This window comes from Amblyraja radiata, chromosome 6 (genome assembly GCF_010909765.2).
Source record: "Amblyraja radiata isolate CabotCenter1 chromosome 6, sAmbRad1.1.pri, whole genome shotgun sequence".
In the NCBI taxonomy this organism is placed as follows: Eukaryota; Metazoa; Chordata; class Chondrichthyes; order Rajiformes; family Rajidae; genus Amblyraja; species Amblyraja radiata.
The window spans coordinates 53,100,315-53,127,301 of record NC_045961.1 but is presented as its reverse complement, the minus strand read 5'-3'; the positions used below and the strand labels follow the sequence as shown (position 1 = coordinate 53,127,301).

The window sequence follows — 26,987 nt, the reverse complement described above, 5'->3', positions numbered from 1 at the left end:
GATAACTAACCCTTCCTCTTTTACTCAATACCCAGTCTAGAATAGCCTGCTCTCTCGTTGGTTCCTCTACATGTTGGTTTAGAAAACTATCCCGCATACATTCCAAGAAATCCTCTTCCTCAGCACCCCTGCCAATTTGATTCGCCCAATCTATATGTAGATTGAAGTCACCCATTATAACTGTTTTACCTTTGTTGCACGCATTTCTAATTTCCTGTTTGATGCCATCCCCAACTCCACTACCACTGTTAGGTGTTATACCAAAGAATGTTATACCAAAGAATGTGCATTGTTGGTGACAGATTGTAACACACAATACAAGAAACTGCAAATATAGAATCTTGAGCGAAAAGCAAAGTGCTGGAGGAATTTAGCAGATCAGGCAGCATCAGTGGAGGGAATGGACGGACAATATTACAGGTCATCCAAGAAAGTGTTCCGACCCGAAATGTCGTCAGTCCATTTTCATCATCCACAGTTGCTGCCTGAGTTCCTCTGATCCTCCAGCATGTAGAAACAAAGAACTGCAGATGCTAGTTTATACCAAAGATAGACAAAAAGTCCTGAAGCAACTCAGCGGGTCAGGCAGCATCTCTGGAGAAGATGTGCCTCCCAAACTTTGTTTCGAACAATCACTTGTTTGGCAGCTGTGCAACTGAGCAATCTAATTTCACAACTGGCTTAAAAAAATCATTGGGCTTGTGATCTACATAACCTCTAGAGGTATGGTATACTGAGCCCACAATATATGTCCCCCTGCACAGCCAGTTTCTGGCCTGCAAATAGAATTTACAGAGCTAAATGAACAACAATTATGGATAACAGACACAATGTTACACAAGTGTTCTTGTGGATATAGTTGGTTTGTGACATGCAGAGAGAAATGAAAGATTAAGACATTTTCAGTGTTCCTTAATTACAAATACAAACTTGAGATTTATTTTACCTCAACTTGCTCATCTGTAGATTTTTTTAAGGCCTCTTCAAATCGTTTTGCTTTGTCCTTCAGTGAACGATTCTGAAATATTAATGTGTCGACTTGATCCTTCAATACAAAAACACAAAATTGGTTCAATAAATTGTCAAGACTATTCTGTTTTAAATTGATTCTCAGGGATAATGATTCCCAAATCTGGTGTGTGTCTTGCAAACTCTAACCATTAACAGCACATGTGTGTCCGTGGACTTGCAAACTCTGATCATTAGCAAGTGGGAGAAAACGTTTTGAATGAGGGAGAAATTACAAGGCGGTGATTACTTAAAACAAATGTGTAGAAATGTCTTCTCACAGAGGTTTGTAAATCCCTGGAATTCTCTGCCCCGGTGGGTAGTGGAGGTATTTAATGAGGAGGACTTTAAATTTTACTTTATATATAGTGGCAGATTATTATATCATTCAAGGAATCGCTCCCTCTAGCCACTAGGAGTGGGATGAGGACAGTGTGTCGTTTTATGCATGGGAGCTCTCCACGAGACATTCAAAGCCTCTCGAAAGATGAATCTTCATAACGCACTCTTGATTAATAGTTTCTTTATTGTCAAAGCAAAACAGTAAGATATTCACCCAACCTTCTTATTTGACTCGTACATTTTAACCTAGTCAAACTCCATATGTCTCCGCATAGCTCCACATGGTCGAAAGATATTCCTTCTCCATGCCTCCTCCGAACTAAAAAACTACTAGCTTCTGCGCAAGAATCCCAGCAGCAAACATACCTCCGACTACGTAATAAATCCCACCCACATAATTACAGGCAGACAAAATTTAAAGGCAAATGCCATAATTTATGACATCCAAAATTAAGCCAAATGGGCATTACACTTTAGGCTTTAGAAGTACAGTGTGGAAACAGGCCCTTTGGCATACCAAATTCACACCAACCAGCGATCACCCTGTATACCAGCACTATCCTATACACTGGGGTAATTTACCATTTTTACCAGTCAATCAACCTCAAACCTGTACGTCCTTGGAGTGTGGGAGGAAGCCAGAGCATATGGAGGAAAATCACATGGCGAACGTACAAACTCTGTGCAGTCAGGATCGAACCAGGCAACTCTACTGCTGCGCCACTGTGCCGTTCCAAAAATAAATATTTTGTGAATGATCAGGGAATTGAAGGATGTGGGGAATTGGCAGAGAGAAGGAGTGGTGAACTGGGACAGATCAGGCATGATCATGTTGAATTGTGGGGCAGGCTTGAGGGTTCTGCTGGCTTTTTAATCTGCTGGTCATCTGCCACTTGCACATCATGCTTTGGAAGGAAGACGCTTGAACTCAGAGTCATGCTTGTCAGAATATCATGCACAAAATAACAGTACAATTACTTTCATCACTACCTACATATTTGCAAACAAAGAAGAACATTGTTTTTGTAAAAAATCTGGCTCTAATTAGATTTTGTCTTAACTCCATGTTCCCAAAATGTAACTAACCTGAAGAGAAAGTCTTAGTTTTTCAAATTGTTCTTCTAAAGTTATCCTTTCAAGTTCATGGATGGTTTTTAGTTCTGAAAAAGAAAATGCTCCATGAAATTTTGCATCAAATTCTGTTGAAAGGCTCAAATCCGCTATAAGCAAGGAAGAGAGACAAACAGCATATGGAAACTGTGTCCACGAAGGAACTGCAGATGTCGGTTTATATCAGGGGTCTCCAAACTTTTCAGTATGAGGACCACATTATATATTTCGCACATTTTTGCAGGCCGTAGGAAAAATAAAGAAATGTCAGTTTTATAAATTTAATATATCTTTCTCTCTTTCTCTGTCTATCTCTGTCACTCTCTCTCTGTCTCTCCCTCTCCCTCTCTCTGGCTCTCTCTCTCTCTCTTTCTCTGTCTCTCTGTTTCTCTCTCTCTCTGTCTCTCTCTTTCTGTCTCCCTCTCTCTCTCTGTCGCTATCTGTCTCTTGCTCCCTCTCTGTCTGTCTCTGTCTCTGTCTCTCTCTCCGACTGTCTCTCTCAGTCTCTCTCTGTTTCTCCGTCTCTCTCTGTCTCTGTGTCTCTCTCTGTGTGTCTCTCTCTTTTTCTCTCTCTCTCTCTCTCTCTCTATTCAATTTCAATTAAAAAACTTTATTGGCATGATAAAAAAACATTGTTATATTGCCAAAGTATAAAACATGACATACATGTTTAAAATGCATAAGTATAAATACAAGTATACAGTGCATGGATAGATATGTCCCTGTACATAAACTCGCCTATAGCCCTTTATTGATTGCTACACGTTCTTGCAGCTGTAAGCAGTACAACACAATAGCAAGTTTAGCAATTCAATATTAATTTCTTAGTGTTAGTTAATGTCAATTAGTGTGTGCGTACATATGTGCATGTTGGTCATTCACCGTCTCTCAGGTAACCAGAGCATAAGCATGCTGTTACGTATTGTGCACCAAGATGTGCCGTATTTCCTTTGCCAAGGATTATACAATACAATACAATTACAATTGTATTGTATTGTATTGTAAGGATTATTCTTAGTTTTGATGTATCATCTAGTTCTTTAAAATCAGGGGTTGCCACACTAAGTTTGTCAAAGTATGCTTTCCTTGTTTTGTCAAATTGTTTGCATTTTAGGAGGAAGTGCACCTCTGTTTCAACCTCATCTATCAAACAGTGGCCGCATATTCTGTTTTCTCTTGGTTGCCAGAATCTTTGGCTTTTGGTTTCTTTATCTGTGTGTGTGTGTGTCTCTCTCTCTACATATCTGTCTCGATGTAAACTACCGTGGGCCCCAACTTCTCCAGTAGGATGGCGATGATGTCGGGGGGGGGGGGGTTGGAGGGAGGGGGTGGCGAGCGTCCCTGGAGCCGAGGGAGAGGTCGAGGGTAACTGGCGCGGTGTCTCCCCGCCCCCGGGTGTCAGCCGGTGTGGGGAACGGGTGCGGGAGACACCGCGCCTCTCCCTCCCTGGCTCCAGGGACACTCACTGCCCCCCACCCCCTCGACGCAGGGTGGCGATGGCCTGGCCCGGGGAGGGGGCAGAAAAGGAAACTTACCTGTGGAGCTGTCGGGTCCCTGATGGGGAAAAAAAGATTTTGACGGGAGGGGCAGGGCAAGTGGGGGCGCTGTTTTATCTCGCTTGCACAGAACCCGCTACCACAGAACCCGCTAAATAGCCCGCTGCACAGAATGTGTTAAGAGCTTGCTGCGGGTCAAATAAAATCTCGTGGCGGGCCGGATGTGGCCCGCGGGCCACAGTTTGGAGGCCCCTGGATTATATCAAAGATAGACACAAAATGCTGGAGTAACTCAGCGAGCCAGGTAGCATCTCCTGAGAAAAGTAATGGATGAAATTTCGGGTCAAAACGTTTCTTCAGACTGAATCTCAGTCTGAAGAAGGGTGTCGATCAGAAACGTCACCTATTCCTTTTCTCCAGGGATGCTGCCTGACCTGTTGAGTTATTCCAGCTTTTTGTGTCTATCTTCTTTAGATTGAGTGCTATACTTTAAGAGTGAATGCTTTGCTTTATGAGTTAACGTTGTTTCTCAGTTTCAACCCTGATATAGTTCAGATTTGTACCACCTACCTGATAAGGGAGAAAGGACTTGAGATCCAATGAAACCTTTTGTGCACCCTTCTCACTGAAGGGTTAGTGAGTGCCTTCACTGAATCAGTGCCAACACCAGCCTCTCCTCCATGACATGACATTTGGTCATTTCGCCACGAGGTATAGGTGAGACTGCGGTGAATTCAACAGTGACTCGCCCTCTAATGTTTTCTCGCACTTAGAAACATAGAAAAATAGGTGCAGTAGTGGGCCATTCGGCCCTTCGAGCCAGCATCGCCATTCAATATGTTCATGGCTGATCATCTAAAATCAGTACCCCGTTTCTGCTTTTTCCCCATATCCCTTGATTCCTTTAGCCAAAAGAGCTAAATCTAACTCTCTTGAAAACATCCAGTGAATTGCCCTCCACTGCCTTATTTTAAGTTCTTTCCCCCCCCCCCCTCTTAATTAACCCCTTTGTCCTCCTCTGTTGAGTTCTAAATTTCTCTGTCCTCCGATTTGCTGCTTCCTCTGGCTAATTTATGTGCCTTTTCCTTGGATTTTACACTACCCTTGATTTCCCTCGTTAGCCACGGTTGAGCCGCCTTCGCCTTTTTATTTTTTCGTCAGTCAGGGATGAACAATTTCTGGAGTTCATCCATGTGGTCTTTAAATCTTTCTCATTGCATCTCCACCGTCAACCTTTAAGTATAATTTGCCAGTCTATCCAGGCCAATTCCCGTCTCATACCCTCAAAGTCATTTTTTTAAGTTCAGGACCCTAGTTTGTCACTTTCTATCCTAATGCAGAATTCCACCATATATGGTCACTGTTACCTAAGGGGCTTTGCACAACAAGATCGCTAACTAATCCTTCCTCATTACACAATACCCAGTCTAGGATGGCCTGTCCTCTAATCGATTCATCTACATATTGGTTTAAAAAACCATTCCAGAAAATCCTCCTCCTCAGCGCTGCTACCAATTTGATTGGCCCAATCTATATGCAGATTAAAGTCATCCATGATAACTGCTGTATCTTTGCTACATGCATCTTTAATTTCCTGCTTAATGCTATCCCCAACCTCCCTACTGCGGTTTGGTGGTCTGTATACAACTCCAACAAGCGTTTTCTTCCCTTGGCTATTACGCAGTTCTACCCATACCGATACTACAGCATCCAAGCTAATGTCTCTCCTTCCTATTACATTAATCTCCTCTTTAACCAGCAATGCCACCCCACCTCCTCTTCTTTTCTGTCTATCGTTCCTGAATATTGAATACTCCAGCATGTTTAGCTCCCAGCCTTGGTCACCCTGGAGCCGTGTCTCCGTAATTCCATAGTCTCCGTATATCATATTCCTTAACTAGTAACTGCACATTCAATTAATCCACCTTTTTACGAATGCTCCTCGCATTAAGGCGCAAAGCTTTCAGGTTTGTTTTTCTTACCTCCCTTCTATCTTTTGCTTCTATCCTCCTTTTATGGGCCTGTCTCCTTGCCCTGAGGGTTCTCATCTTCCTGCCCTGTTAGTTTAAACGTGACCTTTCCTACACTCTCTTTCCCGTTAACTGTACGCATACGCTTCTATGTTGTTGACTATACCCCCCCACTGTTTAGTTTAAACCCACCCATGTAGCACTAGCACACCTGCCTGCCAGAATGTCGGTCCCTTTCCAATTAAGGTGCAATTCGTCTCCTTTTGTACAGGGCACCCCTGCCCCAGAAGAGATTCCAGTGATCTAGAAATCTAAATCCATGTCCTCTGCACCAACTCCTCAACCACACATTCAGATCCCCTATCTCCCTGTTCCTACCCTCATTAGCATGAGGTACTGGAAGCAACCCAGGGATAATCACCGTAGAAGTCCTGCTTTTCAGCCTCCTATCTAGTTCTCTATCCTCAATCAACTTGAGCCACAGTATAGTTGATTACAGAAACACTTTGAGATGACATGTTCCAATTACTGGCTTGCCCCGGAACTACTTACCCTTCCTTCCTCCCCACCGCATGGTGAAGTAAACTATAGAGTCATAGAGTCACAGACGCATATAGCATGGTAACATGACCTTCAGCCCAACTTGTTCATGCTGACCAAGATACTTAACCTAGCTTGTCTCACTGGTGTGCACCTGACCCATATCCCTCCAAACCTTTCCTATCCTACCCATGCATCTGTCCAAGTGATTTTTAAATGTCGGCACTGCATCTACAGTAGTTCCGTGTGATAAAGTTGCCCCTCAGTTGCTTTTTCAGTCTTTTCTCTCCCACTTTAAACCTATGGCCTCTAGTTTTTGACTCCCTTACTCTGAGGAAAAAGTCTGGATGTTCTTCTTAACTATGGCCCTCTTAATTTTATATCCCTCTGTAAGATCACCTCGCAGCCTCCTATGCTCCAGGGAAAAAAAATACAGCCTATCCAGCCTCTCCTTATAACTCAATCCTCCAGACCCAGTTACATCGTAAGGGTCTCGACCCGAAACATCACCAATTCCTTCTCTCCAGAGACACAGTCTGTCCCGCTGAGTTACTCCAGCATTTTGTGTCTACTCTACATCCTCATAAATCTTTTTTACACCCTCTCCATTTAATAATAACCTTCCTACAGCAGGGCCACCAGAATTGTGAACAGTACTCCAGATGTGACCTTATCAATGGATTTTACAGCTGTAACATGATGGTCCTCTCTGTACTTAATAATCCAACAAATGGACATAAGTATGTCAAACACCATCCTCGCCACTCTGTTCACACCTATGTCACCAGTTTAACGACACTATGTACCTTCACCTCCAAGTCTCTCAGTTCTATAACACTCCCCATGGCCCTAGCATTTACTGTGTATGTCCTGCCCTGGTTTTTCCCTATAAAATGTAACATCTCGTATTTATCCGAATTAAACTCCATCTGCCATTCCTTGGCTCATTGCCCAGTTCATCAAGATTGATTGACTGATTGAATTGGTTAATTAAAGGATATAGCATGGAACATTCACGCTTTTTCCATGTTATATCCACTTTTGCATCCGCTCCCGCCAAACCGGGGGACAATGTACAGAGGCCAATTAACCTACAAAAACGTGCACGTCTTTGGGATGTGGGAAGAAAGTGGAGTGTCCAGAGGACACCTAAGTGGTCAAAGTGAGAATGTGCAAACTCCACATAAACAGCACATAATAATAATAATAATAATAAATACTTTATTGATCCCCTCAGGGAAATTCAGATGTCCAGAAGCCCCCACCAACAAACCCACAGATTCAAAACGAACGCAGACAGAAAATACATAGAATACAATGTGGACACTACCTGAGAGCAATAAATACTTAAAAAGACCAATAATTAACAATTAAAAATTAAAAATTGCAAAATGCATCCCCCTACAGCCTAGCGGTCCGAATTATAAAATCTAATGGCTGCAGGGGTGAAGGATCTCCTTAACCGCTCCGTTCTACAGGGCAGGGAGAGGAGCCGGTTGTTGTTCCGAGTGCTCTTTTGACTCTCCAGAATTACATGGAGGGGATGCCCGGGGTTTTTCAGGATGACCTGCACCTTGTGCCTCATACGCCTCTCAAGCACATCCATCCCAGAGTCTACTCTCCCCTCCAGCACTGAGCTAGCTCGTTTAACCAGTTTGACCAGCTTTTTGTTGTTTTTTGCACTAATGCTGTTGCCCCAGCAGACAACAGCGTAGAAAATAACACTTGCAACCACAGTGTTGTAAAACATGTGCAGCATATCATTACACACATTGAAGGATTTGAGCCTTCTGAGGAAAAAGAGTCTGCTCTGTCCTTTTTTGTAGAGGGAGTCAGAGTTGACAGACCAGTCCAGTTTGTTATCAAGGTGCACTCCAAGGTATTTATATGTCTGCACCACCTCAATGTCAGCCCCTGCAGCGTTGACCGGCTGAAGGGGGAGCTTGGACCTGCCAAAATTAACCACCATCTCTTTAGTCTTAGTTGTGTTCAGGATGAGACAGTTCTCTTCACTCCAGGCACAAAAGGAACTGGTCAAGTTCCTGTATTCCTCCTCCTGCCCGTTCCTTACACATGCCACAATCGCTGTATCATCTGAATATTTCTGTACGTGGCATGGGTCAGACTTATAGTTAAAGTCTGCTGTATACAGGGTGAAGAGGAACGGGGCCAGAACCGTTCCCTGTGGGGCTCCAACATTGCACACCTGAGGTCAGGATTGAACACAGGTCTATAACAGCTGAGGCAGCTGCTCTACCAGGTGTGCCATTGTGCCACCTAATCCTGTCACAATCGTAGATAACGTTTTTCACTGTCCACTATGCCACCAATTTTAGTGTCATCTGCAAACGTACCAACCGCATCACCTACATTCACATCCAAATCATCTATCTATCTATCTGTCTGTCTGTCTGTCTGTCTGTCTGTCTGTCTGTCTGTCTGTCTGTCTGTCTGTCTGTCTGTCTGTCTGTCTGTCTGTCTATCTATCTATCTATCTATCTATCTATCTATCTATCTATCTATCTATCTATCTATCTATCCCCATGTGATCCTGGAAGTAGGCCAAAACGGTACACGATAGCACAACATTTTTGCACCACTTTACTCACCTGTGTCCTGTGGTCGTTTGTGTCAAGGTTCGTTCAGATTGATGTTATATTTCACAAGTTATTAACATTTTTAGATTTACAAAAGTCCAATGAGAATAATCTCTTCCCTGTGCTTACAGCTATGACGTCACAATTGTAGCCCTGCTCGCAACATTGTTGCTATCCAAGTACACTGAGTCTTGCTAGCCCCAGCAAGTGCAAATGCATTTTTATTTAAGTCACAGTACACTGAGTTCTGCTAGCTAGCAAGTACAATTGCATTTGGTTTTAAGTTTAAAAATGAAGGAGGGTAAATAAGAGAAATGAGCAGCCCCTGCACAGTTGAGGGCTATGGGTGAGTGGTGGAATATTGCGTTGGGGAAACGGGTTTCGTTGGGGAAACGGGTGAGTGGTGGAATATTGCCTTGGGGAATGGTTTTCATTGGAGGACCAGGCCTCTCGTGGGGGCTAGGGGTGAGTGGTGGAATATTGCATTGGGAGAATGGGTTGCGTTGAGGGTCCAGGCCTCCCATGTGACAGGGACCCAACGGGTAAACGGTACACAATAGCACTACAATTTTTGCACCACCTTATTGTCCTGTGGTGGTTTGTGCCAAGTTTCGTTCATATTGATGTTATATTTTACAAGTTATTAACATTTTTAGCTTTACAAAATCCACTTTGAGACCAATAATTGGGAGTTTCTGGCAGTTAGCAGGTATGAAGTCACAATGGGATCTCATTTACATAAACACTATTACATCGCAATGGAATCTCATTTAGCAGCAAAACTGGGATCGCTAATCTCATGTAAAAAAACAAGATTTTTTGGAAGTAGTTTTTTCAATGTTGGGGGGGTGGAATAGGGGAGAGGTATCATTTACTAAAAAAAATTGAGATTTTCCTGGGGGGGGGGGGTGAAGGGGTGGGATGGGGGAGGGGAGGTCCCCATTTCATTGTGGGTGGGTGGAATAGGGGAAAGGATTCATTGACAAAAAAAAATCCAGAATTTTCCTTGTGGGGTTGTGTGATGTAGGGGAAGAGAACGCCGCCGCTGCGCCCCCCCCCCACTTGGGGACGATTGATTGCCTCCGTGGAGCGCCGACGCCATTCCCAACATGAGGTTTCATTTACTTTGCCCGTTTACTTTACTGGCATAAAAAGGATACCCCACGGGTCCTCAGCGTGGCCTTACCAGAATTGTATTTATTTTTTCTTCACTTCACAAATTCCATTTTACATTCTCCAGGCCCACGGCCCTCTATCTCCCCCTCCTCAGGCTCCACGCCGCTCGGCCGGTCTCCCCTGACAGCCCCCACTCCGAGGACTGACAACGGGCCCACGATCTCCCCTGGCTCCGCACCGCTCGGCCCGTCCCCCCCGACAGCCCCCGGCCCAAGGAGCGGCACCGGGTGGGAAGAGTGCGGGGAGGAACCTTGGCCTCTCCCACCCCATTTACTGGAGAGAGAGAGATAGAGAAAGATAGGCAGGGAAAGAGACAGAGAGAGTGAGAGAGAGAGAGAGAGAGAGAGAGAGAGAGAGAGAGAGAGAGAGAGAGAGAGACAGAGAGAGAAAGAGAGACAGAGAGAGAGAGACTCTAGAGAGAGAGACAGAGATATAGAGATAGAGATAGAGATAGAGACAGACAGGGAGAGAGAGAGAGAGACCGACAGAGAGACAGACAGAGAGAGGGAGAGACAGAGAGATAGCCAGAGAGACAGAGAGAGAGACAGAGAGAGACAGACAGAGAGACAGACAGAGAGACAGACAGAGAGAGAGAGACAGACAGAGAGAGAGACAGAGAGAGAGACAGACAGAGACAGACAGAGAGGGACAGAGACAGAGAGACAGACAGAGAGAGAGAGATACACACACACACACACAGACCGAGAGGGAGACAAAGAGAGAGAGAGAGAGTTGGTACTGAGACTAACTACCCCTATTCAGTTAAACCCCATCCAGTTAAACACTGACTGGCCCCAGATCAATACTGACCCCCAATCACCAGTTAGAGTGAACCAAATTATCAAACAATGTAAAGAAACGTACTTGGAACATTGGGATAAAGAAACCAAAAGCCAAAGCAGATTAGAATGTTACCGTTCCCTAAAAAGAGATTATAAATTGGAAGACTATCTCTCAACTGTTAGAGACATAAAGCAGAGACAGACCCTCACCAAATACAGGTTAAGTGACCACTATTTGGCATTTGAAAAAGGAAGACAGAAGAGATTCTGGCAACCAAGAGAAAACAGAATATGCGGCCACTGTTTGCAGATGAGGTTGAAACAGAGGTGCACTTCCTCCTAAAATGCAAAAAATTTGACAAAACAAGGAAAGCATACTTTGACAAACTCAGTGTGGCAACCCCTGACTTTAAAGAACTAGATCATACATCAAAACTAAGAATAATCCTTGGCGAAGGAAATACGGCACATCTTGGTGCACAATACGTAACAGTATGCCATAACCTGAGAGACGGTGAATGACCAACATGCACATATGTACGCACACACTAATCGACATTAACTAACACTAAGAAATTAATATTGAATTGCTAAACTTGCTATTGTGGTGTACTGCTTACAGCTGCAAGAACGCATAGCAATCAATAAAGGGCTATAGGCCTATTGCAAGTTTATGTACAGGGACATATCTATCCATGCACTGTATACTTGTATTTATACATGCATTTCAAATATGTATGTCATGTTTTATACTTTGGCAATATAACAATGTTTTTTATCATGCCAATAAAGTTTTTTAATTGAAATTGAAATTGAGAGCAGAGAGAGACAGACAGACAGACACAGAGAGACAGACAGACAGACAGACAGACAGAGAGAGAGAAACAGAGAGAGCCAGTGAGACAGAGAGAGACAGACAGAGACAGACAGAGAGAGATAGAGACAGAAAGAGAGAGAGAGAGAGAGAGAGAGAGACCGAGAGAGGGAGACAGAGAGAGAGACAGAGATAGAGAGAGAGACAGAGATAGAGAGAGACAGAAAGAGAGAGAGACAGAGACAGAGAGGGAGGGAGGGTGAAGAGGAGGGGGAGGGAGAGCTGGGGATGAGAATGGAGAATGATACGGGTAGGAAGAGGGATGGCGAGGTAATGGAGGAGGGGAGGGGGAAAAGGGAGGAGGGGGGGGGGAGCAGTGGAGGTTTGGTGGAGGGGGGGAGGGAGGATAATGGAGGAGGGGAATAGGGAACTGAAGAGGGAGAGTTATTGCCATTTTAAACTTTTAAAAGTCAGCCGCCCCAGTTGGGGCTACAAACCGCACCACGTACATTCACATCCATTCATCCATCCATCCATCCATCCATCCATCTCGAACTCAAAAACGGTACACAATAGCGCTACATTTTGTGCACCACCTTACTCACAATTGTCCCGTGGTGGTTTGTGTCAAGTTTAGTTCAGATTGATGTTATATTTCACGTTATTAACATTTTTAGATTTACAAAACCCCAATTTGAGAAAAATTCTTCCCTGTGCTGACAGCTATGACATCACAATGGGATTGTAGCCCTACTTGCAACATTGTTGCTATCCAAGTGCACTGCGTCTTGCTAGCCCCAGCAAGTGCAAATGCATTTTCTAAAAAGTTTTAAAATGGGGGATGGTGAATAAGGCAAAATGAGCAGCCCCAGCGCAGTTGGGGGCTATGGATGAGTGGTGGAATATTGCATTGAGGGAACGGGTTGCGTTGGGGGACCAGGCCTTCCGTGTGACAGGAACCCAATGCGTCCCACTTGGTCGAGTGTATATATATATCCCCTTATCTATCTATATTTAAAACTGTGTGTGTGTGTGTGTCTGCCTGACTTGTGGCTGCCAGCCTTTAATTCATTGCTACGCCAACACCAGACACAGAATCGCCAAGATTTTTTCCATTTCGGTAGAGATTTCACTTTTCATTCCAAGTATTTCTTGCATTCCTGATTAAATTTCGTCGTATTTATGTACACATTTTTAATAAAATCCTTCCCCCCCCCCACCCCCCAAAACTTCAAAAAAAAAACTGCTTCTCACCCATAGAAAGTTGGTGAACGTTCCATCGTGTGATGTCACAATGCCCAATGCTCACAGATGTCCAATCGGAATGGATCCATTTACATATGCCTTTGCAGCAGCCCCAGCCCCAGCCCCTCCCTCCCACCCTCGCAGCCTGTGTCGAAGCGCGTCATCACGTGTGTGGGAATAGAGAAAGAGGATTGGGGGTGAAAGGGAATGGGGAACAGATGGACTGCCCCTACCTCTCCCCCTTCCACTCTCCCTCCCCACTATTTCCCCTCTCACCCCCCACCCCTCCCTCCACACTCTTCCCCCTCGCTCCCCTACCCCATCTCCCTCCCCCCCTCCCCCACACCTCTCCCCTCCCCACACCTCTCTCCCCCTCCCCATCCCTCTCTCCCCCTCCCCATCCCGCTCTCCTCCCCTTCTCCATCTCCCTCTCCTCAGCCCTCTCCCTCTCCTCCCCATCCCTCTCTCCCCCCTTCTCCCCACTCTTCCCCCTACTCCCCACTCTTCCCCCTCTCTCCCCTACCCCATCTCCCTTCTCCCCTCTCCCCACATCTCTCCCCCTCCCCTCTCTCTTCCCCTCCCCCACCCCTCTCTCCTCCCCCCTCTCCATCTCCTTTGCCAAAGACATTCTTGCCATAGAGGGAGTACAGAGAAGGCTAACCAGTCTGATTCCTGGGATGTCAGGACTTTCATATGAAGAAAGACTGGATAGACTCAGCTTGTACCCTCTAGAATTTAGAAGATTGAGGGGGGATCTTATAGAAACTTATAAAATTCTTAAGGGGTTGGACAGGCTAGATGCAGGAAGATTGTTTCCGATGTTGGGGAAGTCCAGAACAAGGGGTCACAGTTTAAGGATAAGGGGGAAATCTTTTAGGACCGAGATGAGAAAAACATTTTTCACACAGAGAGTGGTGAATCTCTGGAATTCTCTGCCACAGAAGGTAGTTGAGGCCAGTTCATTGGCAATATTTAAGAGGGAGTTAGATGTGGCCCTTGTGGTTAAAGGGATCAGGGGGTATGGAGAGAAGGCAGGTACAGGATACTGAGTTGGATGATCAGCCATGATCATACTGAATGGCGGTGCAGGCTCGAAGGGCCGACTGGCCTACTCCTGCACTTAATTTCTATGTTTCCCTCTCCTCACCCCTCTCCCTCTCCCACCCACCCCCCTTCCCCCTACCCCTCTGTCCCTCTTCCACCTCTCCCCCTACCCCTCCCTCCCCACTCTCCCTCACCCCACCCCTCTCCCTCCCCTGCCCCTCTCTCTCCACCTCCCTTCCCCCTCCCTCCCCCCACCCCTTCCCCTACTACTCTGACCCTCTTCCACCACTCCTCCTACCCCTCTCCCCCTCCCTCCCCACTCTTCCACTCTCTCCCCCCTCCCCCTCCCACTCTCCCTACCCACTCTTTCCCCTCTCTCCCCCCACCCCTCTCCCCCTCCCTCCCCTACCCCATCTCTCTCCTCCCATCCCTCCCCCCCTCTCCCCCCTCCCCATCCCTCTCTCCTTCCCCTCTCCCTCACCTCCCCCTCCCATCCCTCTCTCCCACTCACCTTCCCTCTCCCCCATCTCCCTCCGCACCTCCCCCACACCTCTCTCCCCCTCCCCCATCCCTCTCTCCTCCCCCTCCCCCACCCCTCTCTCCTCTCCTCCCCCTCCTCCCACCCCTATCCCTTTCTTCCCCCACCCCCCTTGCCTCTCTCTCCCAACCCTTCCCTCTCTCCCCACCCCTTCCCCCTCCCCACTCTTCCCCCTCCCTCCACACTCTTCCTCCTCTGTCCCCTACCACACCTCTCCCCCTCCCCGCTCTCCTCCCCCCTCTCCATCTCCCTCTCCTCACCCTTCTCCCCCTCCTCCTCCCACCCCATCCCTCTCCCCCCCACCCCCCTTCCCTCTCTACCCCACCCCCTTCCCTCTCTTCCCCACCCCCTTCCCCCTACCCCTCTGTCCCACTGCAACCACTCCCCACCCCACCCCTCTCCCTCTCCCTTCCCCACCCCTAACTCTCCCCCTCCCTCCCGTCTCTCCCCCCACCCCTTCCCCCTACCCCTCTGTCCCTCTTCCATCACTCCCCTTACCCCTCCCTCCCCACTCTACCACTTCTCTCCCCCCCTCCCCCTCCACTCTCCCTCCCCACTCTTTCCCCTCTCTCCCCACCCCTCTCCCCCTCCCTCCCTCCTCCCCTCCCTCCCCACCCCCTCCTCACCCCCACACCTCTCTCCCCATCCCCCTCTCACCCCCTACCCCACTCTCCTTTCCCTCCCAAATCTCTCCCGTTTCCTCCTCCTCCTCCCCCTCCCTCCCCTCTCTCCCCACCCCGTCTCCCTCTCCCCCCCTCCCCCCACCTGTGTGTTTGAAGGGTGGTTAGTGTGGATGCCGTAGCCCCCCCCCCCCGCAAACGCCGTTGGGGAAACAGACCCAACGGGTCTGCACTTGGTTTAGTATAACTATAAAACTCTGATCTTGGATGTGTGTGTGTGTATTTATTTATTTGATTGTGTATTTTCACATCTTCTCGAAAAAACGACGTGCGAACGCTAAAAAATTTACATATTCTGGTAGAGATTTACCCCCTGGTGTCCAAAATTGGCTTACCTGAAAATGTCTTATTTCTTGTCCATGGGACATTTCGCCCACACGTGCCATCAGCCCTCTGGGACTGCCCATATGTCTTCCTGCGCCGTGATGCCCACCGGACGCCACTCCAGAGGCCGTACGAGGGCCCGTTCTGGGTGCTGGAACACGGGCAGTCGACTTTTGTCCTGCACATGGGGGGCCGGCCGGAGGCAGTGTCGAATGACCGTTTGAAGCCGGCACACCTGGAGGTTGCCCAACCTCGGCCTCGAGGGCGCCCCCTTCACGGCTCACTCCGCCTGTCACTCCACCTGTCCTCCCGCCGGTCCCTCGACCAGTCCCTCCACCTATGCCTCCGCAAGCCCCACGATCGGCTGACTTCCGCACGCGGGCCGGCGGGTCGTGCGCCCGCCGGTGCGTTTCGTGCCTCTGGTTCAGGGGGGGTTCCTGTGGCGGCTCCCAAGGGTCGTGCCATCATACTGTCGAACCCCTCAGCACGGGAGTGGTTCAGTCCGGAGGCGGCCCTTAGCCAGAGGGTTTAAAGGCAGGGGTTTGGGTGCCATCTTTCTCTTGTTTGGTCTTCCCTACAACCGGGAGGAACATAATAAAAGGTGCCTCTCAAAACACTGGACTTCGTGCTTCCTTTTGAGACCCACGCACTACAATGCTTTATTTCTTGTTTTAGTTATTAGTTCACAAATTCTATCAAACTTTGAAATCAAAACGCCTCTTTTTCGCTGATGACGTGACAATGGATCTGCCTGCACGTTGTCTGCTCACCTCCCTCCTCCCCCCGTTGTTCAAACACCAAAGATCATAGCGGAAGACTGCGTCGGCCCAACCGGCTCTCTCCCCTTCCCCTCTCTCCCCCCTCTCTTCCCCTCCTCTCTCTCCCCCCCCCCTCCTCCCCTCTCCCCCCCACTCTCCCATCCCCTTGGCTTGGCCCGGGCCTCCCCCCCCTCTCTACCCCCCTCTCTCCCAACGGGTCCCACTTGGTCTAGTCTATCTATATATATTACTAAAACACTCATCTTGTGTGTGTGATTTTGCGTGCTTTTCATGACAGAACTACGCCAAAATGGTACAAGATAGTGCTAAACATTTTGGTCCACCTTACTCACCATTGTCCTGTGGTCGTTTGTGTCAAGTTTCGTTCAGATTGATGTTATATTTCACGTTACTGACATTTAAAAAGTTACAAAACCCCACTTTGAGAAAGATTTCTTAAAATCTGAACTGGCAGTTACCAGCTTTGACATCACAATTCCCTAGCTGCAATGTTGCTATACCAGGACAGTAAATGTCCTTCAGGGGAAGATTCTGCCAGCCTAACGCAGCACATATGTGATTGCAAAGCCACAGCAAAGTTTAATGACCATGTCGGTGGCACCTACATCACATTAAATAATTTAAAAAATGTTAGTGCAATTTAAAATAAGGGAGGGTGAAAAAATGAGCCTACCTGCACAGTTGGGGGGCTATGGGTGCGTGGTGGTATATTGCATTGGGGGAACGGGTTGCGTTGGGGGAATAGGTGAGTAGTGAGGCCTCCCCTGGGGGCTGTGGGTGAGTGGTCGAATATTGCGTGGGGGAACGGGTTGCATGGGGGACCAGGCCTCCCATGTGATGGGTCCACCTAGGTCTAGTCTATATCTATCTATATACTTTTAAAACTCTGTGTGTGTGTGTATGTGTGTGTGTCATTTTGCATGTGAAACGTATTTCCTCGAAAACAGGACGCAAAAACGCTGAGATTTTTACAATTTCGGTAGGGATTTAACTTACGATTTCATAAATGCACTCCTTTCTAGATTTGGTCAATTATTTCCCCAGATTTTGAATAAAATTGTTCACAAAACATCAAAAAAGTTTAAAATCAAACTGCTGCATGAGTCAGTGCCACCTCACAGATGTCCAATCACAATGGATCTCATTTACATATATGACATCACAATGGGACAGGTGTGGGAGATCGGAACCTTTACATGATCCCACTAAAATCAAACTTCTGCATGAGTCACAGATGTCTAATCACAATGGGACAGGGGTGGGAGATCTCTCCCCTCCCCCCCTCCCTCCCTTTCACAATGCCTTTGCACCTGGCCCAACTGGCCCCCCCCCCCGGCCCTATCTCCCCCCCCCCCCCCCCCCCCCCCCAGCTGCCAGGTTGTAGATCCCATTGGTTTTCATTTAATTTAATTTAATTATTTGTCACTTAACATCACTAATTCTTAACATTAACTTTTAATTTCAAAGACAGATTCAAAAAAATAAATTTGCTGTATTCATTGACAGCTTAGATCGGACCCGCTGTGTGTGTGTGTGTGGGGGGGGAGGGGTGGAGAGGGGAGAGGGGGGAGAGAGAGGAGGAGGGGGGGAGAGGAGGAGGGGGGTAGAGGTGAGGAGGGGGGAGAGGAGGGGAGGGGGGAGAGGAGGGGAGGGAGGAGAGGAGGGGGGGTGGTTAGAGGGGGGAGAGGATGGGGGGGTGGTTAGAGGGGGGAGGGGGGTGGTGGTTAGAGGAAGGGGGGGGGGGTTAGAGGTGGGGTGGTTAGTGTGTGTGTGACGCGGCAGGCTGCTCCCCTGAATTCCATAGAGCTGCCGCCAGCTTTCGTGCATGAGACACGCACGCTTCATTTCCAGAACATTCTGAATGCGTGAAGCACGGTTGTATTTTGCTCTCTCTGTCTCTCCCCCCTCTCTCTCCCCCCCCACTCTCTCTCTCCCCTTCCTTTCCCCCACCCCCTGCCCTCCCCCACCCTCCCTTCCCACAGCCATCAGGCTATTAAACTTGGCTCGGACAAAACTCTGATTATTAATAACCCATTATCTGTTATTTGCACTTAATTAGTTTATTTTTTCATGTGTGTATATATTTATATTATGGTATATGGACACACTGATCTGTTTTGTAGTAAATGCCTACTATGTTCTGTGTGCTGAAGCAAAGCAAGAATTTCATTGTCCTATCAGGGACACATGACAAAAGACGCACTTGAACTTGAACTTGAACTAAACCCCCTTCCCCCCTCCCCTACCCCCTTCCCTCCACCCCATCCCCTCCCAACCCTTCCTCCCCCCTCTCCCCCTCCCTCTTCCCCCCTCTCTCTCCTCCCCTCTCTCTGTCCTCCCATCTCTCTCACCCTTCCTCCCCCACCCCTCCACCCCCCTCTCCCTTGCCCTTCTCTTGCCCTTCTGTCTCTGTCCCTTTCTCTCTGTCTCTCCCCATTCTCTCTCTGTTGCGGAAGTCCACAACAAAGGGTCACAGTTTATGGATAAGGGGGTAATCTTTTAGGACCGAGATGAGAAAAACATTTTTCACACAGAGAGTGGTGAATCTCTGGAATTCTCTGCCACAGAAGGTAGTTGAGGCCAGTTCATTGGCTATATTTAAGAGGGAGTTAGATGTGACCCTTGTGGCTAAAGGGATCAGGGGGTATGGAGAGAAGGCAGGTACAGGATACTGAGTTGGATGTTCAGCCATGATCATATTGAATGGCGGTGCAGGCTCGAAGGGCCGAATGGCCTACTCCTGCACCTAATTTCTATGTTTCTATGCCCTCACTCTCTACCCCCTCCCCAACTCCCTCTCTAGAAGTGCCTGCGAGTTGGGGGCTATGCGTCAGTGGATAGGGCGGTTATGGGGTAAAAGGAGCAAATGAATAATATTAATATAATATCAAGGGGGGTAGTTAGCGTATGGGGGGGGTAGTTAGTGTGTGTGATGCCGCATGCCGCCCCGCCCCCCCCCCGCAACCACACTTTGGGGGAACAGACCCAACGGGTCTGCACTTGGTCTAGTATATTACTAAAACTCTAATCTTGTGTGTGAATTTGCGTGTTTGTGTGTGTGTGCTTTTCATGACCTGAATTACGGCAAAACAGCACACGATAGCGCCACAATTTTGCACCACCTTACTCACCATTGTCCTGTGGTGTAGTGTGTCAAGTTTCGTTCAGATTGATGTTATATTTTAAATGTTATTCACATTTTTACATTTACAAAACCCCAATTTGAGAAATAATTCTTCTCTCTGCACTGGCACTTACAGCTATGATGTCACAATGAGATTGTCGCCCTGCTCGCTACAATGTTGCTAACCCAGGACACTGGGTCCGGCCAGTTCAAGCAAGTGCAATTGCATTTTTTTAAAGTTTAAAATGAGGGAGCGTGAATAAAGGGAAATGAGCAGCCCCTGCGCAGTTGGAGGCTATGGGTGAGTGATTGAATATTGCGTTGGGGAACAGGTTGCGTTGGGGGAATGGGTGAGTGGTGGAATATTGCGTTGGGGAACGGGTTGCTTTGGGGGACCAGGCCTCCCCTGTTGGAGAACGAGTGAGTGGTGGAATATTGCGTTTGTGTGTTTGTTTACTTGCTTTTCATGACCTGAACTACGCCAAAACGGTACATGATAGCGCTACAATTTTTGCAACACCTTACTCACCATTGTCCTGTGGTGTGTTGTATCAAATTTCGTTCAGATTGATGTTATATTTTACAGGTTATTCACATGTTTAACTTTATGAATGAATGAATACGTTTATTGTCATTGCACAATACTGTGCAACGAAATTCCATTACATCTCCTCCGGTTAAAAAAAATACAAACACGACAACCATTAACACATATGTACACTTATTAGTAAATAATAAATAGGTATTTTAAAAGAATTTAAAAGAATTTAAAAGAATTTGGCGGCATTTCTTGGAATTACATTTTGCTTCCCCAGCATTCTATGTTGGAATTTAGCTCTTTTATCGCACATGGGTAGAAACTATTTTTTAGTCTACCGGTGCGAGCCTTCAGAGTCCTGAATCGCCTCCCAGAGGGTAGCAGAGTAAAAAGGTGGTTGGCAGGGTGGGATGTGTCCTGCTTGATATTTGTGGCCCGGCGTAAGCATCGGGCCCTATATATGTCATCCAAGGAGGGCAGTTGGGCGTTTGTAATGTTCTGCGCAGTTTTTATAATTCCCTGCAGCGCCCTCCTCTCAGCCACAGTACAGCTAGCAAACCACACCAGGATTCCATAGGAGAGGATACTCTCCACGGCGCATCGGTAGAAGGACAACAGCAGCGGCTGTGAGACGTTTTGCTCTCCGCAGAGACCTCAGGAAATACAGCCGCTGATGTGACTTCTTCACGAGAGTGACGGTGTTCATTTGCCATTTGAGGTCCTGGGAGATGTTTATTCCCAGGAACTTAAAGCCAGTGACTCTCTCCACCATGTCTCCTTTGATGTATAAGGGAGCAGGTTCCTCTCTCCTCTTCCTCCTGAAGTCAACGACCAGCTCTTTTGTCTTTGATGGGTTGAGTACCAGGTTGTTTTTGGTACACCAGACAGTCAGTTTTTGGACTTCATCCCTGTAGGCAGACTCGTCGTTGTTGTTTATCAGTCCCACCACAGTCGTGTCGTCCGCAAACTTGATGATCCTGTTTGTACTGTGTGTTGGTATACAGTCATAAGTGTATATTGTATACAAGATGGGACTCAGCACACAACCTTGTGGCGCTCCTGTGCTGAGCGTCAGGACTGGGGAGTAATTGGACCCCATCCTGACAGTCTGTGGGCGATCTGTTAAAAAGTCCTTAATCCATCCGCATGTGTTTGCATTAACACCCAGATCAGACAGTTTGTCCACCATTCTGCTGGGGATGATTGTATTAAATGCAGAACTAAAATCTACAAATAACATCCTCACATATGAGCCAGGACGCTCCAGATGTGTCAGTGCAGAATGTAGAGCTATGTTGATGGCATCCTCCGTTGACCTATTAGCTCTATATGCAAACTGATGCTGATCCAGGGTGGATGGGAGTGAGGACTTAATGTGGGCCAGGACCAGCCGTTCAAAACACTTCATCACCGTTGAAGTGAGAGCAACAGGTCTATAGTCATTCAAGCTGGTAATGGCTGTTTTTTTGGGTACAGGCACGATGGTAGCAGTCTTAAAGCATTTAGGGACAGTGCACGTTGACAGAGAGAGGTTGAAGATGTCGCTGAAAACCTCCGCTAACTGGTCTGCACAGTCCCGCAATACTCTCCCTGGGATGCCATCTGGGCCAGCAGCCTTCCTGGGGTTGACCCTGCGGAGTGTTCTTCTGACGTCCTCCGTACTCACAGTGAGTGCCAGGTCGTCAGTGCTGGGCGTGGCTGCAGGTGCAGGCTCCGCCTCATTCAGCTCAAAACGGGCGAAAAAATGGTTGAGCTCCTCAGCTAGCGAGTTGTTACTGCTGCAGATGATCGGCCCCCCCTTGCCCTTGTAGTTTGTGAGTTACAAAACCCCACTTCAAGTGCAGTGGCAGTTACAGCTATGACGTCACAATGGGATCTAATTTACATAAGAAAAAACTCGTCCCCGATAAAAGCACGCTGGACACAGACACGGATTGCGCCCAGAGTCCCGCTTCTCCCTCCCCTCCTGCGGATCAAGACCTCAGCCTCAAAAAGTCACTGACTGACCTTCAGTTATTTTAAAATGCCGCACGTGCGGAGTCGTGGGAAGGGGGGGGGAGAGGGAGAGGGAGAGGCAGCCAGCCGAGGGTGGGGGGAGGGAGAGGGAGAAGCTTCCCCGCGGGCCCTCTCGCACCAGCTCGAACCACAGCCCAGGGCCGTGAGCGCAGTTGGACACAGACACGGGCTAGGCCCGGAGTCATGTTCCAACCTCCCCCTCCCGCGGGTCCAGACCGGAATATTGCGTTGGGGGAACGAGGTCCAACGGGTCCCACTTCAGGTAGGGAGGGGAGAGGGGTTATGGACAATGTAACAAAGACAGGACTCCCAGTCCAATCAGAGATTTGTAACATTGTTGTAAGAAGAGAGAGGGACTGGCGGTGGGGACGAGGAGAGGATTGTTGTTTAATAGAGAGAGAGGAAGGGGTAGGGAGGGGAGAGGGGTTATGGAAGGAGAGAGGGAGTGACTCAGGGTAGGGGAACGGAGAGGGAGGGAGAGGTGAGTGGGAGGGAGAGGAGAGGGGAAAGAAGAGGGAGGGTGAAGAGGGGGAGGGAGTGCTGGGGGATGAGGGGAAATAAGCCACGCCTGCACAGTTGGGGGCTATGGGTGAGTGGTGGAATATTGCGTTGGGGGAATGGGTTGCGTTGGGGGAACGAGTGAGTTGTGGAATATTGCGTTGGGGGAATGGGTTGCATTGGGAGACCAGGCCTCCCGTGTGACAGGGACACAACGGGTCCCACTTGTTCTAGTATATCTATCATATACTTATTAAAAGTCTGATCTTGTACGTGTGTATATGTGTGTATAAGTAGTTGTCTTTACACTTTCGCGGTAATGATTACAATTTACATATTCTGATTGACATTTTTCCCCTCGAGGCCGAGACCACCTTCACTGAACATTTTATGCTTTATTTCTCGACTTCTTACTTACTTTTAATCAGTTATAAGTTTAAAAACATCAAAAAACTTTGAATTTAAAGCAACCAGCTTTCACTGATTACGTCACAATGGCTCGGCTAGCAGTGATCAGCTTCACTGAAGATTTCATCCTATATTTGACAAGTTATTCGCGATTAAAGCTTTAAAAATGCCAACTTTCACAATATTTTTACATATTCTGATTCTCATTTTTCCCCTCTAGGCAGAGATCACCTTCACCGAACATTTTATGCTTTATTTCTCGACTTATTACTGATTAAAGTTTAAAAAAATGAAAAGACTTTGAATTTAAAACGACCAGCATCAACTGATGACGTCACAATGGCTCGGCTAGCAGTGATCAGCTTAATTTATGTTCGGGAACAGTTTGAGTTGGAGAACCACGCCTCCCGTGGGGGCTACGGGTAGGGAATGGGTGCGTCGGGGGAGCAGACCCATTGGGTCTGCACTTGGTCTAGTATATAACTAAAACTATCATCTTGTATGTATGTATATGCCCGAAATACAGCCAGAACGGTACACGATAGCGCAACAATTTTAGGCCCACCTTACTCACCATTCGCCTGCGGTGTACAGTAGCAAGTTTCGTTCGATTTGACAAAGTATTTCCCTTTATAAACTTTTAAAATATAGCTAAAAAGTATCTTTTTTTATGCATGCCTTTACGTTCTCGAAATACAGCCAAAACGGTACACGATAGCACTTTAATTTTAGGGGCACCTTACTCACCATTTGCCTGGGGTGTGCAGTAGCAAGTTTTGTTCCATTTGACAAAGTAATTCCCTTAATAAACTTTAATTTACTTTATTCTCTACTTTACACTGTGAATCATTGCAGCAGTCATGCCTGCGCAGTTCGCTCCCGCTTGCTGGGCCCGTCAGCGGCGTCACCATGCAAAATGGCGCCGTCTCCTCGCTCGTGCGCAGTTGGGGGAGGGTTTAACCGTCAACAGCACAAGTTTGATCGCGGCAGTCGTGCCTGCGCACTGTGGGCCCGGCAGCCGCGCCTGCGCAGTTGGGGGAGGGTTGCTGGGCCGGGATCGTCATTTTGACTGAACATCGCCTCGTGTATGGGTGAGTGGTGGAATATTGCGTTGGGGAGGGGGACCCAACGGTTCCACATTTCGTCTAGTATATATATATATATATATATATATATATATATATATATATATATATATATATATAAGGAGCAGCAGTAGACCCAGCACCAATCCGTGTGGCACACGACTTGTTACAGGCCTCCAGTCTGAACGACAACCCTCTACCGTCATCTTCTGTTCCCTACCTTCAAGCCAATTTTGGATCCAGTTGGCTTTCTTGCCCTGGATCCCATGTGATGAATGGAGAGAAACAGTTCTTTCTACTTATTCACTTTGCAGGATCTAGACATTGTTGTCAAGGCCAAAATCTATTGCCCATCTCCAATTGCCCTTGAGAAGGTGGTGGTGACCCACTTTCCTCACTGTGATTCCTCTGATGGGAGTCTTCAACAACGGTCACGATAGAGTCTCAGGACTCAGACCTGACGATTGAAGGCATGGTGATGTATTTTCAAATTTGGATTATCCACCATCATAACAGTCGCACTGGTCCCAAGTAATACCTTCAAGTTTCTTTTCATGTTCGTCTTGAAGAATAGTTATTGCAACAGTGTGATTATTCTCCAGTTCTGTGATTGTACTAGTATGGATAGCTGTCATGTCTTCAATCTAATAAAATATAAGAATAAAACATTTGGTAACCACCACAAACCTCAAGTACACTTCAAGTATCTTTTATCTGTAAACTTTTCAAACTAATTTGGAATATAGATATAAAGGTTGTCCATATTGAAGACAATCAGTAGGAAAGAAAGCAAACTTAATGACAGCATTTATTTCAAGGGGGCTTGTATACAAAAGCAGGGATGTAATGTTGAGGCTCTATAAGGAGCCAGTAAGGCCGCATTTGGAATATTGTGAGCAATTATGGGCATCATACCGGAGGAAGGATGTTCAGGTTCTGGAGAGGGTCCTGAGGAGTTTTACAACAATGATCCCAGGAATTAGTAGGTTAACCTATGATGAGCGTTTGTTGGCACTGGGCCTGTACTCACTGGAGTTTAGATGAATGAGGGGGGTCCTCCTTGAAACATACAAAATAGTGAAAGGTTTGGATAGAGTGGACATGGAGAGGACGTTTCCACTAGTGGGAGATTCTAGGACTAGAGGTCGTAGCCTCAGAATTAAAGAACGATATTTTAGGAAGGAGATGAGGAGAAATTTCTTTAGTCAGAGGGTGGTGAATCTGTGGAATTCTTTTCCACAGAAGGCTGTGGAGGCCGTTAAAGAATATTTTTAAGGCAGAGATAGATAGATTCTTGATTAGTATGGGTGTCAGAGGTTTTGGGGAGAAGGCAGGAGAATGGGGCTCGGAGGGAGACAGAGATCAGCCATGATTGAATGGCAGAGTAGGCTTGATGGGCGTAATGGCCTAATTTTACTCCTATTCCTTATGACCGTATCATCTTATGACACAAAGTGCCGGAGTAATTCAACGGGTGAGGCAGCATCTCTGAAGAATATGGATAGGTGACGTTTTGGGTCTGGACCCTCCTTTGTCCATACTGACATTAGTTAACCAAAATCTCTATATAACTAAAAGTCTTTGTCTTGTTTGTGTCTGTGCGTGCATGTGTGCGTGTGTGTCTGTGCGTGCATGCGTGTGTGCGTGCCAATCTGGTAAATTCCTATCTTCTTCCAAATGCGAGGCCACAGCCTTCCCATTTTCACACATCCTACTCACATTTTTCCCCTGGTGGCGATAAACATCTCCCCCCCACCTCCCCCCCCCCCCCCCCCTCCTCCCCCCCCCCCCCTCCTCGGGGTGAACGCCGACGCTGCCCCCCCCCCCCACCCCCCGCGTTGGGGGACAGGGCCCAACGGGTCCCACTTGGTCTAGTTTCCCATAAAATCCACTAACCATCTGAAGTTCCAAAAGAATAACAAAATGTTCCAATGTGGCAATGCAGTGATTATGCCATGAAAAACATTTCAGATAGCAACACATATAGTGTTGGGGGAGCGCTAGCATCTGTTGTTTCTTGTGTCTCCATTAAGATGGCAATCCTGTCAATTGTTTTGATAAAGGACATACAAATATTATTCTGTTAGGTCTATATAACAGAGTTGGTTAGCAGACTGCTGCTTAAACGTTCAACTGTGTCTTCAACACAGCCTTTACAAATAACACCAATGTCCCATTTCTTCTCCAGTTGTTGCAGTATGCACTGAAGCAAGTGGTGTTTCACAAATGGTGCACCCACTTCACTGAAACAAGTGCTGCTACATGGCAAAGTCAAACTGGGAGAAAGCAAGAAACTGTGACACTTAAATGTTATAATACTTTGCTTTTATTGTCTGAACGAGACAAATATAGCTATTTCACAATTAACCTTCTTATGGTCAAAAGATTTTCAAAGTTATAGAGTATACATAGAACTTAGAAAAGTTCAGCACAGGAACAGATTATTTGGCCCACAATGTCTGTGCTGAACATGATGCAAGTTAAACTAATCTTATCTGCTTGCACATGATCTATATCCTTTCATCACCTACATATTTTATGTCATCTTCAATTCTTCCCAGAGAAGATAAAGTAGTACTTGGTAAAACAGTCTGAAGAAGGGTTTTGGCCCGAAACGTCGCCTATTTCCTTCGCTCCATAGATGCTGCTGCACCCGCTGAGTTTCCCCAGCAATTTTGTGTACCTTGGTAAAACATTGTTCTGTAATGTTTTTCATCTTCTCTCTCCTATGCTTTTGCTCCATCTTCAAAGAAATTGCTTTTTAGTTAGCAATTTTTTTTGTTCAAGGTAGCAATCAATGAAGTTGCCCAAATAGAAACGTAGAAAACAGGTGCAGGAGTAGGCCATTCGGCCCTTCGAGGCAGCACTGCCAT

The 26,987-nt window shown here is 47.0% G+C and overlaps 1 protein-coding gene across 1 annotated transcript in view; it reads right to left on the bottom strand.

The window, feature by feature from the left end:
• The window catches only part of mtus2 (microtubule associated scaffold protein 2), a 67,877-nt gene that overhangs the window by 19,080 nt on the left and 21,810 nt on the right, over nt 1-26,987 (bottom strand). Inside the window, exons 4-6 of the mRNA XM_033022845.1 lie at nt 24,653-24,758; nt 2,437-2,510; nt 947-1,045 (exon numbers count right to left, since the gene is read on the bottom strand). Coding sequence (XP_032878736.1) covers nt 947-1,045; nt 2,437-2,510; nt 24,653-24,758 — 279 coding nt within the window. The remainder of the gene's footprint in view (nt 1-946; nt 1,046-2,436; nt 2,511-24,652; nt 24,759-26,987) is intronic.